Source organism: Equus caballus, chromosome 7, assembly GCF_041296265.1.
Source record: "Equus caballus isolate H_3958 breed thoroughbred chromosome 7, TB-T2T, whole genome shotgun sequence".
NCBI lineage: Eukaryota > Metazoa > Chordata > Mammalia > Perissodactyla > Equidae > Equus > Equus caballus.
Genome location: NC_091690.1, coordinates 55621706 through 55637170, shown reverse-complemented (window position 1 = coordinate 55637170; position 15465 = coordinate 55621706). Strand labels below are relative to the sequence as shown.

The 15465-nt window shown below is 45.3% G+C and overlaps 2 protein-coding genes across 4 annotated transcripts in view; both read left to right on the top strand.

Annotated features, from left to right (window-relative positions):
• Window positions 1-15465, top strand: part of HNRNPM (heterogeneous nuclear ribonucleoprotein M) — a 357001-nt gene that overhangs the window by 51190 nt on the left and 290346 nt on the right. The gene's annotated exons all lie outside the window — the stretch shown is intronic.
• HEPHL1 (hephaestin like 1) overlaps window positions 547-15465 on the top strand; it is a 77227-nt gene continuing 62308 nt past the window's right edge. The window contains exon 1 of one of the 3 annotated variants that reach the window (XM_014741930.3): window positions 547-1211. In XM_014741930.3, the coding sequence (XP_014597416.3) occupies window positions 1042-1211 (170 nt within the window). In that variant the 5' untranslated portion in view covers window positions 547-1041. Of the gene's footprint in view, window positions 1245-15465 lie in introns of all 3 variants that reach the window. The other 2 variants (XM_023645560.2, XM_070273167.1) reach the window with 2 other exon arrangements.

Below are 15465 nucleotides of genomic sequence, written 5' to 3'. Positions count from 1 at the left end.
CTACTAAGTTAGTAAGTGGTGAGACTGGATTCAAACACAGGTCTGTCCAATCTCAAAACCCAGCCAGGAGGCTGTCTCCTTCCTTCCACGGCTGCTGCCTCAAGAGCTACTCTGTGTGGGGATCCGATTGGCTGTCTCCCAGGGCTGGGTGAGGTCTTTCAACACCGAGATTCTAGGTCACAGATCAGAGCACACAGAACAGGCACTCCCTTCACCTTTTTTGGACCCAAAGACCTGCTATTGAATTTTGTCCTAAGACCTGCTACTGGATTTTGTCTTCATGTGCCTGAAGGGTACTCCTTTCTTATCATTTTGAATCATCCTGAGAAAGGCAGCTCACTGTTAGGGGGTGATGGCCTCTCAAATTTTGGCTGAATTGGTGATTAGCCTCCTCATTTTTGTTGGGGGGATTTGAGAGAATTTGGGGGAGATGGTGCATGAGCAAATGGAGAATTAGTGAAGTTTTACAATGTTGTTCTGAACTTTATGATGTGAGTTGATCGTTTCATGTAGCCTCATAAAACAAGTTGGAGATGGCAGAGGGTGATTACATCACTTCCTCTGCACTGCTGAAAGAGATGAAGCCTTCTTTAGTGCTTGGGATATTTCCTGATGCTCCACTCAAGCCAGTCCAGTTTCTAGATTTTAATATGTTCCTGTATTTGGTATAGAGAAAAAAAGAGGAGGAAATGGAGAAACATCAGCCCAACTTGTTGCCCTGCCATTCTTGACAAAGATAAATGACTACCATCAGAGCAGAGCACCAAAACCTACAGAAACAGGCCTGTCTAACTGGTGCAGTAAAAAAATAAGCTAGTTACACATTTTTTGGATGGCTGGCAAAAGGTTTGTCGTCATAGCAACTCCTCCATCGAGTTTGCTGTGCTTACACAAGTTGTCAGCCTCTGTCCCAACCCCAAGCTACCTAAGGAGGAGGAGCTGGGCCTTGGCCAATCCTTATTTATAACTAGCTGTGAGTGAGGGGGAGGGACAGGCAGGGTTGCCTCCAGCACAGGCTGCTTGCCTGAGTTACATCCACAAATGCCTCGGAAGCAGCAGGCTAACTGCATACTTCTCCTCACATTCCTGGGTCTGTCTGGGCTGGTTGGCGCAGTTACCAGAACATACCACATTGGGATTGTGGAAGAGTACTGGAACTATGTACCCCAAGGAAAGAACGTTATTACTGGGAAAAGTTTCACAGAAGACAAGTGAGTGAACTTGGGGTCCCCAGAAACTCCCAGGTTTGGCTTCCTTTTGACTCTGCTTGGGGAAGGTTGTATTCCTTGGGTGGTTATAATGGAGGTGAGTTGATCTAAATCAACAGGAGGGGTTTTGTGTTTGCTTGGAGAGCTCTAGCATGGGTGGGTGTGTAATTTGGAAGAGACCTTCTTAGCTCTATCTATTCACAGCCTTGTCTGTGAAGAGCCGTATGCACAGCTGGGTGTTTTCAGTAATGGCTTACTCTATGTGTGGACAATTTTCACTAGGCACCACCAGGAACTTCCAGGGGGTTTTGGACTCAGTTTGAATTTGAGAATTTTCAAGGATTCTTCACTGTTAAAACACACAGTGTTTCCTTAGTTTTATTTTAGAATGAAACATCCTAGTTGGAGATAAGGGTGCTACAGGTAGTTATGTTTTATTTTTGTTTTGCAATGTTTTAAAGAGGGGACAGTTACAAAAGATTTGGCTTGTATTTTAAGAGTTTCCTTGTGTCCACTTAGAAATGGCTTTTTCACAGGTGAGAGGTTTGTTCCAGCCCCAACTTATTCAATCTGAGGGCAATATTCCTAGCCCCAGAGTCCATGGTACAGCTGGGTGAGATAATGCCAGAGTCTTCTGTGTCCCTGAGTTTTATTTTGGCAGAAAATAGCCCTTGCTCCCCCTCTCCCACTCTGAGTCCAGTGTCTTATGCATCTTATTTGTTCCCTGGAGTTCCGTATGAAGGCACCTTCTGGCTCCAGAAGCTGTTGTGCATATTTTCAACTTTGTGGTTCTTAGAACATCTTTTGAAGTGTTCAGGCAACCATTGTTGGATATTTGGATACTGGTTTCTATTCTGATAGGCAGAGACCATTGCATTCAATATCCAAGTTCCATTTTCTAAAGATGAGGCTGATTGCTAAGATTCATGGGGTCTGCCAGCAAGTCTCTAAAAGCCAGGTCCCCCTGCCCTGTGGAAAGACCCAGATCCACTTGGCTGGGACACACAGCTTCCAGGTTTTCTAACAACACAAAGATGGCATAGTCATGTTTTGTTTATTAAAGAAAGAAAATGCTCATGCCAGCCAGGCTGCCAAGAAAGACTTTTCCTTAAGCTTTGTACCAGGGAATTTCATGTCCAAGGGGCTATTTCCAAAGAAAGCTCTTGTATCTTCCAATCCCACATCTTCTGACCACTGGTAGTGGTAGTCTTTACTATGACAAATGGATATGGGATTGAAAGGCTACCCTAACTGCCAGTAGCCTTCCCTAAAAATAGAGCTCTACTGTCTTCAAAAATGGCTCAACAGAAAATGGTCGTTGTGAGCAGCTATTAGAAGGGTGACTATTCAAGCTGTGTCTGTTTAGTGCGGTGAGCATGGCCTTCAAGCTTAATGTGCTATTGGACTGCCTTTCTATATGGCTGAGTAAAAAGCACAGCATTCTCTTTCTCCTAAAATGCCAGTCCAGCTGTTTGTGAGCATTTCTTCTGACAGGAATTCCACCGGCAACTTTCATTCATTCTTGCTTGCGGATGTTGTTATTCCCGCTTTACAAACCAGGAATCGAGGCTCCAAGGTTAAGTACTTGACAGAGTCAAGGCAGCACCAAACTCACATTGCTTTGGCTCCAGAGCCTGTATTTTCCACCATACAACCTGTTTCTTGGCGACGGAGATCCTTTCCCACTGAATTAAACTCAGCTTTGAGGGAAGCCAGGGATTCCAGTAATAGGAACTTTCTAGAAAGACCCAATTCTTACCAAAGGCAGGTTTCGTGTCTTTTGCCATTCTTCCCAGAGAGACATTGAAAATGATCACTGTTGTCAGTGACCAGACCGGTTACCTGGGTTCACTCAAAAGCTCAAAGTACTATAAGTATGCAAATACTAGAATGCTATTTCCTCACAGCTGGCGACAAGAAGATGGTAGGGGCTCTCTGTTGATCACTTCAGCCCAAAGATGTTGCTTTGAAGAAAGTACAATAAAACATATGAAAATAGTTATGTTGGGGAAAAAGAAAATAGGGAAAGAAAATAGGCATGACTAACACGCAGTTTGTTTGGTATCAGATTAGGGTGAGGTGGTTTAACAAATGCTGTGGTTTCCTTATGAGAGGACTCCTGCCACTTAGGAGCAGCTGGCATACTAGATGTTATACCTGGAATGCCAGAGTCCCCAAAAGGAACAGCGTTTATGTGGAGCTGACTCCTGACTCTTGAAAGGGGAGCCTGGGTGAGTACGCAATGCATGTTCCCTTTTATCAGCAACCATGTCAGGAAGTGCTTCTGGGGTGGCAGATGGCTCAGGGCAAGTCCCTAAGAAGACATAGTTGTGGTAGGCTACTGACTCTTGCTGGAAGACCACAGGACATGTCTCAGGTGCCACAATTCACAGGTGTCACAGGTGCCGCGGGTGTCACATGTGAAGATGCCACATTTGTGGGACATAGATGGAGTTCAGTATGTGTTGCATTGTGTCATTTCCCCAGGGGCAAGAAGTCATCTTGGATGATGTGACCATGCCTCTCACTTGGCCTCCTGCAGGATGAGTAGACTGTGTTTCTGAGGACAGTCTGCTGGTTAGGATACTCACACCCAGACAAATGCCTGACATTTAGAGGTCCAAGAGAGCCAGGTGCCTGGTATTCCACTATGAAGGGAAAGAGCCTGAAATAGGAATCAGGAGACCTGACTTCTAGTCCTTGCTCTGCCCCCAATTTGCTATGTAACCTTTGATATGTCATATAATCTCTCGAACATCAGTTTCCTTAATTTGTATAACCAGAGAGTTGAAAAATAATCCCTAAAGTCACTTGAAAAGTGTAATTCCAAGACATCAGAAATAATTTTTGAAATTGAATGAAAAACATCTTACCTGACTTGCCGGTTCTAGAAAGATTTTTGCAAAAGTGAGTGAAAAGTAAGAGATGATTTGCAAATGTGTAACCTGGGAATCAGAATCGGAGAAGGCCTGAGAGTGGAGACAGGTGACAATTTTTGAGGTATTCTATATTTTTATTCACCTATCCATTTTTTCCCCCTGTTAAGAACTATCTCTAAGTCTTCACTTCACGCACAAAGCTTTTCCCACAGCCCTGGCTTATTCTGATCTGTTTCCTTCCTGGCCACTCATGGAGCATGGTGTCTTTCTCAGGCCTCAGACACAGCATTTGTTCTCCTTGCATTGCTCTCTGTTTGTTTGATGGACACGGTCACCTCTGAGCTGGAGGATAAGTCCCATGATGGTAGAGAGGAAGGCCTGGCATATATTTAATCATCTCCCTGCTCTACACAGAGCTTTGTCAGTGACAATAACCCATGGAGGACTGAGCACAAGGCCAGTCACCAGGAATCATTAAAGTAAAAACTAATCACTTCGTCAAATTCATTGTTCTGGTTACTTTATCTTTGAATAAGCGGAATGGGCAAATAATTAGAGGAATGGGAAGGTGAGTGCCAAGGTTTCAGTGGTGTAGAAAAGCTTGGAAACCAAGATAGGCAGTGCCAAGGGCCTAGTAAAACCCGATTCCCAAGGATGAGCTAGGAAACACATTGAAATCATTTCACTGTGACCCTATAGCAATCAGATGGTCAGTTTAACTTTCCAACTTGGTACCTTTGCTTGATCATAGGGTTCAAAACTATTAATTGAGACTATAAGCACTAATGTTTCCTAGAAAGTTTAGAATTTAGGAGTTACATTTTATTTAGAAATATTTTCTCCTGGTGAAAAATTCCTCCTCTTCCCCATTGTGCTTGATGGGGACCCGGGGCTCCTTTGGTTTGCCTGGGGAGGGTGTCAGCATTTGATCTGTTCAAGCCAGTCCTGCTTGGGCTCATAAAGTGCTTAATTAAGGTGTGACTGTGCTTTGGTGGTAAAGCCTAATCTTTAATGGAACCAGAGTGGGGTCACTTTATTTAAAGCCACAATTCTCACCAAAGACCTCATTATGCAACTAACACACATGCAGGCTTTTTCTTCCCAGTGGAATGCAGAGGTTTTCTCGGGTGCTAACTCACATGCAGAGCCACAATTGGACATGAGTGAGGCTGACCACTACTCAAACCCCAAGTTTGTAGGGTCTGTTGAGCGAGTCTATCTAACCACATCACTGTGTCAGCCCAGTTGATGGCAAAGGGTTTTGAGCACACCCTGGGAGCAGGGCCTAGGACAGGTGTGAGGGACAGACCTATATGTCTATGTGAGCCAACTGAAGGGAAGCAGGGAGGGGAAGAGTTGGGCTTTTGTAAGCTTTGAAATAAAAGGAAGGATATCATCTCGTTTGGGCTTCATCTTAGACAGACGGTAACTTTCAAATCTCAACTTCTTTCTTATCAGCAGAAAAAAATCATGAGTTGGATATGATGCTATGTGACTCTCTTGGGGTTACTATTATTCCCTATATGAGTTAATGATTGCTTTTGGCTGCCAGTAGAGACAAGAAGAAAAAGTGGCTTAAATAAATTAACTTTTGTATTCTCCTATGAAAGAAATCCAGAGGCGGGTACCCAAGGCTGGTGGGACAGCTGGTATGATAGGATTTTAGGAGACTTCTATATTTCTGATCCACCATCCTTAGCTTGTGACTTCACTCCTCAAGGAAGTTCATGGGCACATGATGACTGCTGGAACTCCAGTCCTCATGTCTATGTTCCCAGGAAGGAAGAGAGGAAGGGAAAAGGTAGAAGGGCACAATTGCTGCTGTATCAGCTCTCATGGAAACCCCATCCAACCTATTCTACTTACATCTCATTGGATACTCAAAGTCACAAAGGGGGCTTGGAAATATAGTCTTTTAGTGCTATCCTTTTCAGCCTGAATAAAAGCAAGATTTGATTCTGTTGCAAAGAAAGAAGGGGAACATGAATATTGCAAGGTAGCTGGCAGTCCCTGCCACCTTCTCCTACCTCAGTGCTCCCCATTTCTCATCCTTGACAAACAATCTCTTAGTCCCCCTCTTCCTTTTCCCATCTCCGGATGGTGGGGCTCCAAAGCTGGTTAGCGGGGGTTGAGAGAACTCACAGACAATATAGTAGCTGACTGTCTGTGAGTCCTTAGTATGTTCCAGACATTGTCATAGAAGCTTTCCATGCCGTGCAGAGGAGTGACAGATCTCCTGCCCTGGTCAGGGGTACCAGGAGGCCCAGGGTAGTTTCCCCAGTGAAATGTCACCCAGCAGTAGTCTAACAGAGAAGCCAAGGCAGCCTGGCTTGCTGGCGAATATGGGGCTCTGGCATCAACTGAGAAGCTTAGAATTCTTGCTCCACTTGCTAAGCAAGTAATTGAATCTTTCTTTGCCTCAATTTTCCCGTCAGTAAAGTGGGGATAATGATAGTACTGGCTTCTAGGCGTATATTATTTTCCTGCGGCTGCTGTAACAAATTACCACAAGCTGGAAGGCTTAAAACAACCGAAATTTATTCTCTCCCAGTTCTGGAGGCCAGAAATCTGAAGCAAAGGTGTGGGCAGGGCCATGCTCCCTCTGGACGCTCTAAGAGAGAATCCATTCATCGCCCAGTCCAGTTTCTCATGGCTGCTGGCAATCCTTGGCTTGTGGTGGCATCACTCCACTCTCTGCTTCCATTTTCATATCACCTCCTCTGTGTGTGTCGAATCTCCCCCTTATAAGAACACTTTCGGTGGCATTTAGGATCCACTTAGATAATCCAATCATCTCAAAATCCTTAACCACATCTGCAAAGACCCTTTTTTAAAATAAGGGGGGATGTGTTGGGCTGGCCCTGTGGCCGAGCAGTTAAGTTCGTGCTCTCCGCTTTGGTGGCCCAGGGTTTCACCAGCTGGATCCTGGGTGCAGATATGGCACCACTCATCGGGCCATGCTCAGGCAGTGTCCCACATAGCAGAGCCAGAAGGACCTACAACTAGAATACACAACTATGGACTGGGGGACTTTGGGGAGAAGGAAAAAAAAAAAAGAAGATGGGCAACAGATGTTAGCTCAGGTGCCAATCTTTAAAAAAAAAGAGGGGGATGTGGACTTATCTTTGGAAGCCATTATCAGCCTGCCCTGGGGGTATCAGGAGGCTCAAATGACAGGAGATTTGTCAGCGCTCAGATGTGGTGCCTGGCACTGGGTTAGCCCTCAGAAATGTTAGTCATCGCAGTAGCTCTCCTATCTTGACGGTTCTCTGGAGGGCAGGAGCACTGTGGGAAACAGAACTCGAAGGGTCACATTTTCCTCTTTTCTAATTAGAGCTTCGCCAGAAATGATCATTCCTCCCACTGATGGAGCTCTCACTCTCCCAGACGCTCTGCGTGGGTCTCCACATCTCGTCTCCTTTACTCCTCACCATGGCTCTATCATGGTCATTGGTTTACAGAGGAAGAAACTGGGGTTCACAGAACTTAAGTCACTTCCCCAAGATCTCACAACCTCAAGTGGGGGAGTTGGGATTCAAGCTCATTCTCTTTTCCCTTTATCATGTGAATTTGTTTTTAATATGCCTTGTGTGTGTTCTGAGGGACTTCCGTGGAAATGAATTGTGAGAAGGAAGAATTCAAGATTTAGGTGGTGCCGGGGGACGCAGGATGACAGGATGTGTACAGGACCACACTGCATGGATGGGATGGTTTTAAAATTATTAATCTAATTAAGGAAGGCTTGGCTTTACTCGAATTGCAACATATCACCATTTCCATCCTTCTTTTTGCCAAGTGGCACTTGTCCCAATTTACTCCTGTTTTCTCCTCTGTGAACAATGTCCCATCTCAAGCTCAGACAACAATGTTGCTTGTCCTTATTGTGACTATAATGATCTCACACGTCTTCTCTGACCATACCCTCTGCTGATGTTACTTCTCAGTTTCTCTTCACCCCATTCCCCCACCCCCACAACACTCTCAGTCATTCAGGCTATATATGATGTAGTTGCCACTTAATATAGAAAACCAAGTGTTGCTATTCATTCTCCAATGCATATGTTTTGTTTCCCAACCAGGTGGTAAATCTCTTGAGTGAAGGACCTCAGACTCATACATCTTGGCCCCAGGTTCGAGATTAATGTCTCATGTACAGTAGAGGTTCAAGAGTTGCTCAATGGTCGAATGGATGGGAAAAATATCCCACTAAAAGATCCAGCTTGTCTGGGACGGTGGTGCTGGTGAGGTGCACAACCCTTATGAGCTATGACCTCCTCAGAATCTAACCTGGAAATCCATCTCTGCACTGGTTAGATGACCCCACAGGCATGTTACTCTTGCCTGCTTTTGGAAGGTATCTCCCTTCACAGTACTGGCCTTGGTCTTGGCAATGTGAATGTATTATATCCTCCCTTTGGTTTTTAAAGCAGTTGCTAATGTGAAGCTTCCCAGCCCAAACGGATTCCTTCACAGCAGGAAATAGATATCTCCTTAGCTTGAGTCAAAATGTCAGAATGTAGGTTGGGAATGAACCTGAGGGGCAGTGATGGCTTAGTCCGTCACAGTGGGGCTGTCCTAGAGCTACACTAAATAATATACAACCCACCATGGCAGCCATTCCAATGAGTGCCCTTTACTAAATTGGAGGTGCTTCCTGTGGATGGCTCCCTTTACATTACCCCCTTGCTTTGTTTCTTGGGCAAAATTAGCACCTTCTAGAACTCATAGGATCTGGAGCTTCTGTCCTACTGTTACAAATGCACAATTTGTTCTTAGGGATGGTTGGCTGCCTAGACACTAAAAAGACTACTTTTTGTTACTCCCAACCCTCCCTACCTTTCTACTTTCAATAGTCCCTGTGGTTTCAAATAGTTTCCATGGTTTTTGTGCTAAGTACTACAGAAATGTGATTTCCAAACCTGCGTGAACATCAGAATTATATTAGTCAGAATAGGGCAGGTTGTGCTGTAGTGACAAACAATCCCCAAATCTCAGGGGATTAACACCACAGAGGTGTATTTCTCACACGCTTGGGTTCACAGAGGACCACATGACTCCAGGACAACTGACCTCCATGAGGAAACTGGCAACCAGGCTGCTTGGATCTTGAGGCCTCACTATCTTTACTTGAGGCTTCCCCTGCAGCAGAGGAAGTGAGAGGGTCTTGCAATGGGCATTTAAATGCCCTGGCCCAGAAATACCACATGTCATTTCCACTCAAAGCCCACCTGCCAAAATCCCATGGCTCCACCTAATTGTAAAAGCTCTTTGCTCTCCCCTTCTGCTGGGAGGAAAGATGAATCAGAATGGGCAAGCACCAGAAAGCTCTGCCATAAGAATTATTTGGTGAGCTCAGGAAAAATATAGATGCCACGGCCCTGACATCAGAAAGTCTGATTCAATTGCCCTGAAATGAGACCTGGGGACCTAAAGTTTTGGCAAATGTCCCAGATAATTCTGATACAGTTGGCACTTAGGTAGACATTTGGAAACCACTGCTTTACAGTGGGGGCATTTCTAATCCCCCATTGGGGTGTCTTGTGGCTGTTTAGGTGATAAGACTGACACACGTCCAGGAATGTGCAAAACAAGTCAATACATAACTCAGTGCTAAAATATGCAGCATATGCAATAAGTGCTATAGGAATTCAGGGAACACCTCCCCTCCCTCTGATATGCTCTCCTCTTGTTTGGGTGGCTCTACCAGACAACGTATGGTAAAGAGCTCTTGCTCAGTATACATTTGCGTGTGTGTGTGTGTGCTGGGAACCCAGAGTAAAGAGGCGAGGAGGGTCAGATGTCCATCTTTCCTTGCAGAGTCTGTTGGAACAACAAGGCCCTATGAATAACATCATAATAGCTTTTTACACAGCAGGCTTAACCTGGAGGGGATATCAGAGATTCTGAATCTAATTCTTGCTCTGTCATTGCCTTACTGTGTGACCCAGTGTCAGCTATAAAGCCAGGCAACTCTGCCTACTCCGAGGCTAATTAGCCAGCCTGAGGCTGACTCAGTTTGGAAGAGCTGCTTCTTCTCCTCCTTCTCCTTCTGAACAGCCTGTTCAGTGAGGGCTTGTGTTCAGCTGCTGGTTAACAGAAACTTGAAAAACCCGGGCTAAAATATATTTTTTGGCTTACACAGAAGAGATCCAGAGGTTGGCAATCTTCATGGTCCCAGGTTCCCTTTGGTTTTCCACTTGATCACCTCTAGGGTGTGACCTTCTGCCTCATTCTCTCCAGATGGTTGCTGAAGCTCCAGTCATCATATCTCCATTTCAGGCGTGAATACGGGGAAGAGCAAAGGACAAAAAGAATATTTGCCAATTGAGTCCAGAGAAGTACCAATGAGTGACATGTGTTTACATCTCATTGGCTAGAACTATGTTGTATGACCATGCAAGCTGCAAGTGAGGCTGGGAAGCATAAGAGCCTCTATCATAAAACCCCATGTCAGGCATCCAAGCTTTTTATCCCATTCCCCTGCACAGTGAAATATAGGCGTCTGCCTTGTGGAGTAGAAGACGGTGAGCTCTTGCTCCTGGGCAGATACACGCAGGCTCGGTGGATAAACAGAGGCAGAAGACCGAGGGTACAAAGACCCGAGTGTGCCAATCCTGATGCCTTGGAGAGTGGGCTTGTCAAGCCAGAGTGTGAGCAGGGATTCTCTTCCCTCCAAAAGGGCGCAGGCACTGTGCTTCTTGCTCAGGATGCCAATCCTCCTGTGGAAGGGAACTTACTCTAACAACACATGTCACAGTGGCAGCTTTGTTTTCAGAAGTAGAAGGCACATGAGAAGAGAAATTTGGCCTTTCAGTAGCCAAACAGCCTGTAACCTCTTTTCTCAATGAAACGTGAGCTTGTTTTTATTGTGAAGGTGAATACAAAGGTACAGAGTAAAACACGCCCACATTATGGAAGAGGGTGAGTGAAAGTAAACTTCTCGTCCCTTCTCTCTCCTGCCAGTGACTTCAGTCCCATGGCCCAGAGGCTACACTTTCATGTGTCCCCTGACCACTTTCCAGATGTTTTCTTTGCATAAACGTATATGTATATTGCTTAAAAACACACCAATGGGATCGTACTTTGCATGCTGCTCTGCAATTTGTCTTTTGCATTTGGTATCTTGGTGATCACACCATATTACCACCTGTAGAACCAGCTTATTCTTTTGTATGGCCATGTGTTACGAATGTGCCATAATTTATTTACCTGTCACCAGTTGAAGAACATTTCGGTCTTTCGAAGCTTTTGCTACCAAAATCATTGTAATCCTCTGACCCTTTTGTTAGGATTCCTGTCTTGTTGGGCCCATTCTCTGGTTTGGAAGCTGAATTTGGCGGCTGGTGGGGAGAGTCTTGCTGCCCCTGGGAGGACTGCCCATGTGATGCCTGGGATGCCGGTCTTTCTCTGGTCAGGCCCGTCCCTGGATCCTCCTTAAGGGGCCTGAATCCATGGCTTCCTCCTTTGTCCCAGGCCCTGCCCGTCCTCCCCAATGACTCCACACCCAGGGCAGGGCAGGGCAGGGTTGATACGTGTGGGTGTCTGGGCAGGCAGTAATCTGGTGCTCTGGGCGGATAAATAATATGAGGCTCCTTCAATTGATATTTGCGAAAATACTTGTTCAACTCTTATTTGAAGGAAAGGCTGAGTGCCAGGGAGAGGAGAAGATGGCTTGCTGGTGGCAGTTTTTTACCCTGCCCTTGGTCGCAAGAAGAAGGAGTCCACCCTACATTTCACTGGACCAATCCTCCTTGGGAGGGATTTCAGTGACCACCTGTTATTACTAGAGCACATCCCCTGGGGTCTCCACCTTCCACCTCCCAAACCCCATCTCAAGCAGCTGATCCTTTCCAACCACATACAATACTCACCCTAGAGAAGTTCTGGAAGTTGTCATTTTCTCCACCTTCAATGTCATTTCTGGTGAATTTTGTCCCTCCAGGGATGCCTCCAGCTCCCCAGTGATGTCTCAGTGCCCTTTAGAGCTGAGGCCCAGCAGCAACACCTCTTAATCTGGATCAACTGAGGACCCTTGGAAACTCTCCTGCCTCCGAGGCCAAGGCCAGTCTCATTAAAAGGGGCTTCACTGCTGATGGGTTTGACCATGGCCTGTGATCATGTTAGGTTGTCTAGGGAGGGCGGGATGCCTCAGTTGGTTAGAGCAAGGAAGTAACAAGGTTGTGAAGAAACCACTTTCTAACTTGACATCAAAATCATGCTATGTTCTGATTAAATGCTTTCTTTTTAATTTTGTTGTGGTTTAAGTTTCAGTTTATAAATTACCAAAAGGCAAGGTGGCTGTAACCCTATTTGTCAGCAGGTCCATGGGAGAAAGAAAACAGTCTTTGGAAGGCAGGTCCAGCAAACCAAAACTCATAAGGTCACATGTTGGATTTCTGAAAAGATGTTCACTGGATTTGTGAACAAATGCTGGACCCAGGCATCATTGGATATAATGCCTTCTGTGTTTTGGCTACAAAGGGGAGCTGGCAAATGAACATGACTAGATCATTCTCTAACCACTGCTGCTATGGGAAAGCAACTCAGTGTACATTCTGCCAGTAGTGATATTATTATGGCTTCTAGTTGTAGAGAAGGCCACACTCAAAGACCCTGGAGAACCGTGCTACCTGGCTGTCTGCGTAGAGCAGAGAGAGCAGCTACGTACTGAGTATGTCCCCAGAGCCATGTCCACAGTAGACATCTTGAGGGGATCATGGCATTCTTTCCCTGTGATTCAACTCAATCTTGACTTCTTTCCTAAGCAATCACTACCAATCAATCAGATCTGGTGCATGAGTTACAACCTATTTGCCATCCTGGGCCTAGAGGATATTCAAAGTCAAATATAATACCATACACCTTTCTGCAAATGTAGCCTGTAAAACTATCCCACTTTTCAAATGCCAATCTGGGGGCTAATTCAAGGTTTTTTAAATTCTAAGCTGTTAAGCTCCAACTCTTCTAGGCAATTGCTAAGCATTATAATGAAAAAGATATTTGAAGGATTTTTGTCTTCAATGAACTCACAAACCAGGGATATACATATCTTATTGTAACATATTTTGGCAAGTGTGTTATTAGTTCATGAACAGAGCACTGTTCTGCTCTAATGAGGTAAAGAGGAAGAGTTTGAACTGAACTCAAAGGATATTTGGCTGGTCAAGAATGAAAAAGACCACCCAGGCATAAGAAAAAGAATGTGTGGAATTCGTGGAATGCTGAGAGGACACAGTCTGTTCTGACAAGGGTGAGCATCAAACCGGACAGAAGCATGAGGACATGGGAGTTGGGCAAAAAGGGAAGGAATGAGGCTGGAGAAGAAAGCTGGGCCATTTGCACCAAAGATTTTTCCTGCTTTGACTTGAGGCTTTGGATTCTTCTAACTAGCTTGACCCAGGCACGCTCTCCTCTATCTCCTATTTTTACCTTCTGCTCCATGGCAGGATGGATGCCTGCCTACTCGACACGTTGATCTCTGACTCCATCATCCTGAAAAGTCTGCAGAGTGGGCAAAACTGCCATTCATACTAGAGACTGTGGGGGAGCTTTGTAGTAGGAACTGCTTAGAAGCTTGTATTTGAGTCACTGATATATGAACAGTTGATAATCTCTTCGAGTAAATGAACATGAAGACCTGAAAATATCTCTTCCTTAGCTTTTTGATCTATAGTGCTTAATGAAGTGCTGATCTTAACTAAGCGAACACAAAACCATTAGTTAATGCAGAGACTATCAGACCCAGTGTGGCTCCATCAACAAATGAATTCTCTGCTTGGGCCAGACCCAGAAAGAAGGAGAGGAGGAGCACTGGGGAAAGATTTTGAATTAAAGACAGTGAAATTTCCCACATTGGCCAAAGAAAGACCCAGACCAGACTGGGCAAGCAGACACCACGTCTGGGCCACTGTGAGAGGGCGACTCAGCTAGGTTGTGGTCAGATCTCAAGGAAGAAAATTCCGCAAATCAGGTATGAAGTTAAACAGAGCCTTGGTCAGCTGTACAGGTGTCATGACTAGGTATTCAGGGTAGAAGCTTAGCAAGTGGCTTGGTCCAGTGAGCAGAAGCAGATGGGCAATATCATATGGTCAGGTATGATGGAGAGAAGTTAGGTGTGGGACCTGCCAAAACTCTCTTCCTGAAACAGATCTGGTCAAATTTCCCTGCCCAAGAATCTTTAGTGACTCTTAGTTGCAGATATAACTACATTCAAACGCCTTAACCCAGCATTCCCATTTTACTAGTTTCACTCCCGTCAAGTTTTCTGGCATAGAAAGCTGCTTGAGATTCGCTGAATTGACCTCTAATTTCCCCACCCTGAACATTTTACTCAAACTGTCCCTTCCACTTGGAGTGCCCATTATTTCTCCCTCTCTTCTAAATCCCCAGAGCATGGTGTTCTCTTACAATTCTTATTAGTCTCTTTCAAGTAGGCATCAATGTCTTTGTCCCTTCTTTTTGATCATAGACTTACTTATTCTGGGGTTGTGTCTTGTTCATATTTTTATCCAAAACAGCACCTAGCCCTGCACCTTGCATGCTTTAGGTCCTCAATCTTTACTTGTTGGAAGTCAGTAAAAAGGTTTTCAAGCTCATCTCAGGACTGAAATAGAGGAGATGTATGTAGGATTCACCAGGAGAGTTCTCAAAGGGGTCACGTGTGCTGACAGATGAAGACAGAGCCTATCACAGGGCAAGGAGGGTCTTCCCTTTGATCCCCATCCACAGTGGTCACAGAAGTCGTAAAGGGCTTGTCCTATCGTAGGGACACAGTCACACAGGGATATAAATTTTATATATTCTGGTCCAGGAAATACGTCTATCTCAGGAAGATCACTGCCCCTGGGTCTGTCTCTGGGTAGAATGAGAATGTGGCTCAGGTCTAGCTATAGGGTGAACTCCAACAAAGTTCTACGGGTTGATAGCTCTGCCTGTTCATGTCTGACGCTGGGGCCTGTGATAGGACAAGGCTCCTGAATCAGGGCATCTGCCTAGGCTTCTGACTCAGAAAGGAAGAGGAGGAATCAAAGTAGGTCAGGGAGGAACAGGTGCAGGGCACTCTGGAGGAACCTGGGAGATTGGAGTCGCCTCAAAACCCTTTGGGCCACCATGTCATAGAACAGATCTACAAGGGTTTTCTCCATCCAACTGGTCTACTCCTCCTAGAATTACTCTGACACTCACTGTGGACCTGAAATGAACAGAACTCCAAGAATCACTCATCCTGACCCAGAGTAAGCTTCCTGATTACTCTTAAATACCTTGGATTGCACCCTTTAGGAAAGGCTGGGATAGCTTTCTATTGGGAAGAATTGAGAAAGAGAACGGGGAAAAACACAAAGAGAAAAAGGTTGGAGGGTGGGAGTGCAAAAGAGTAG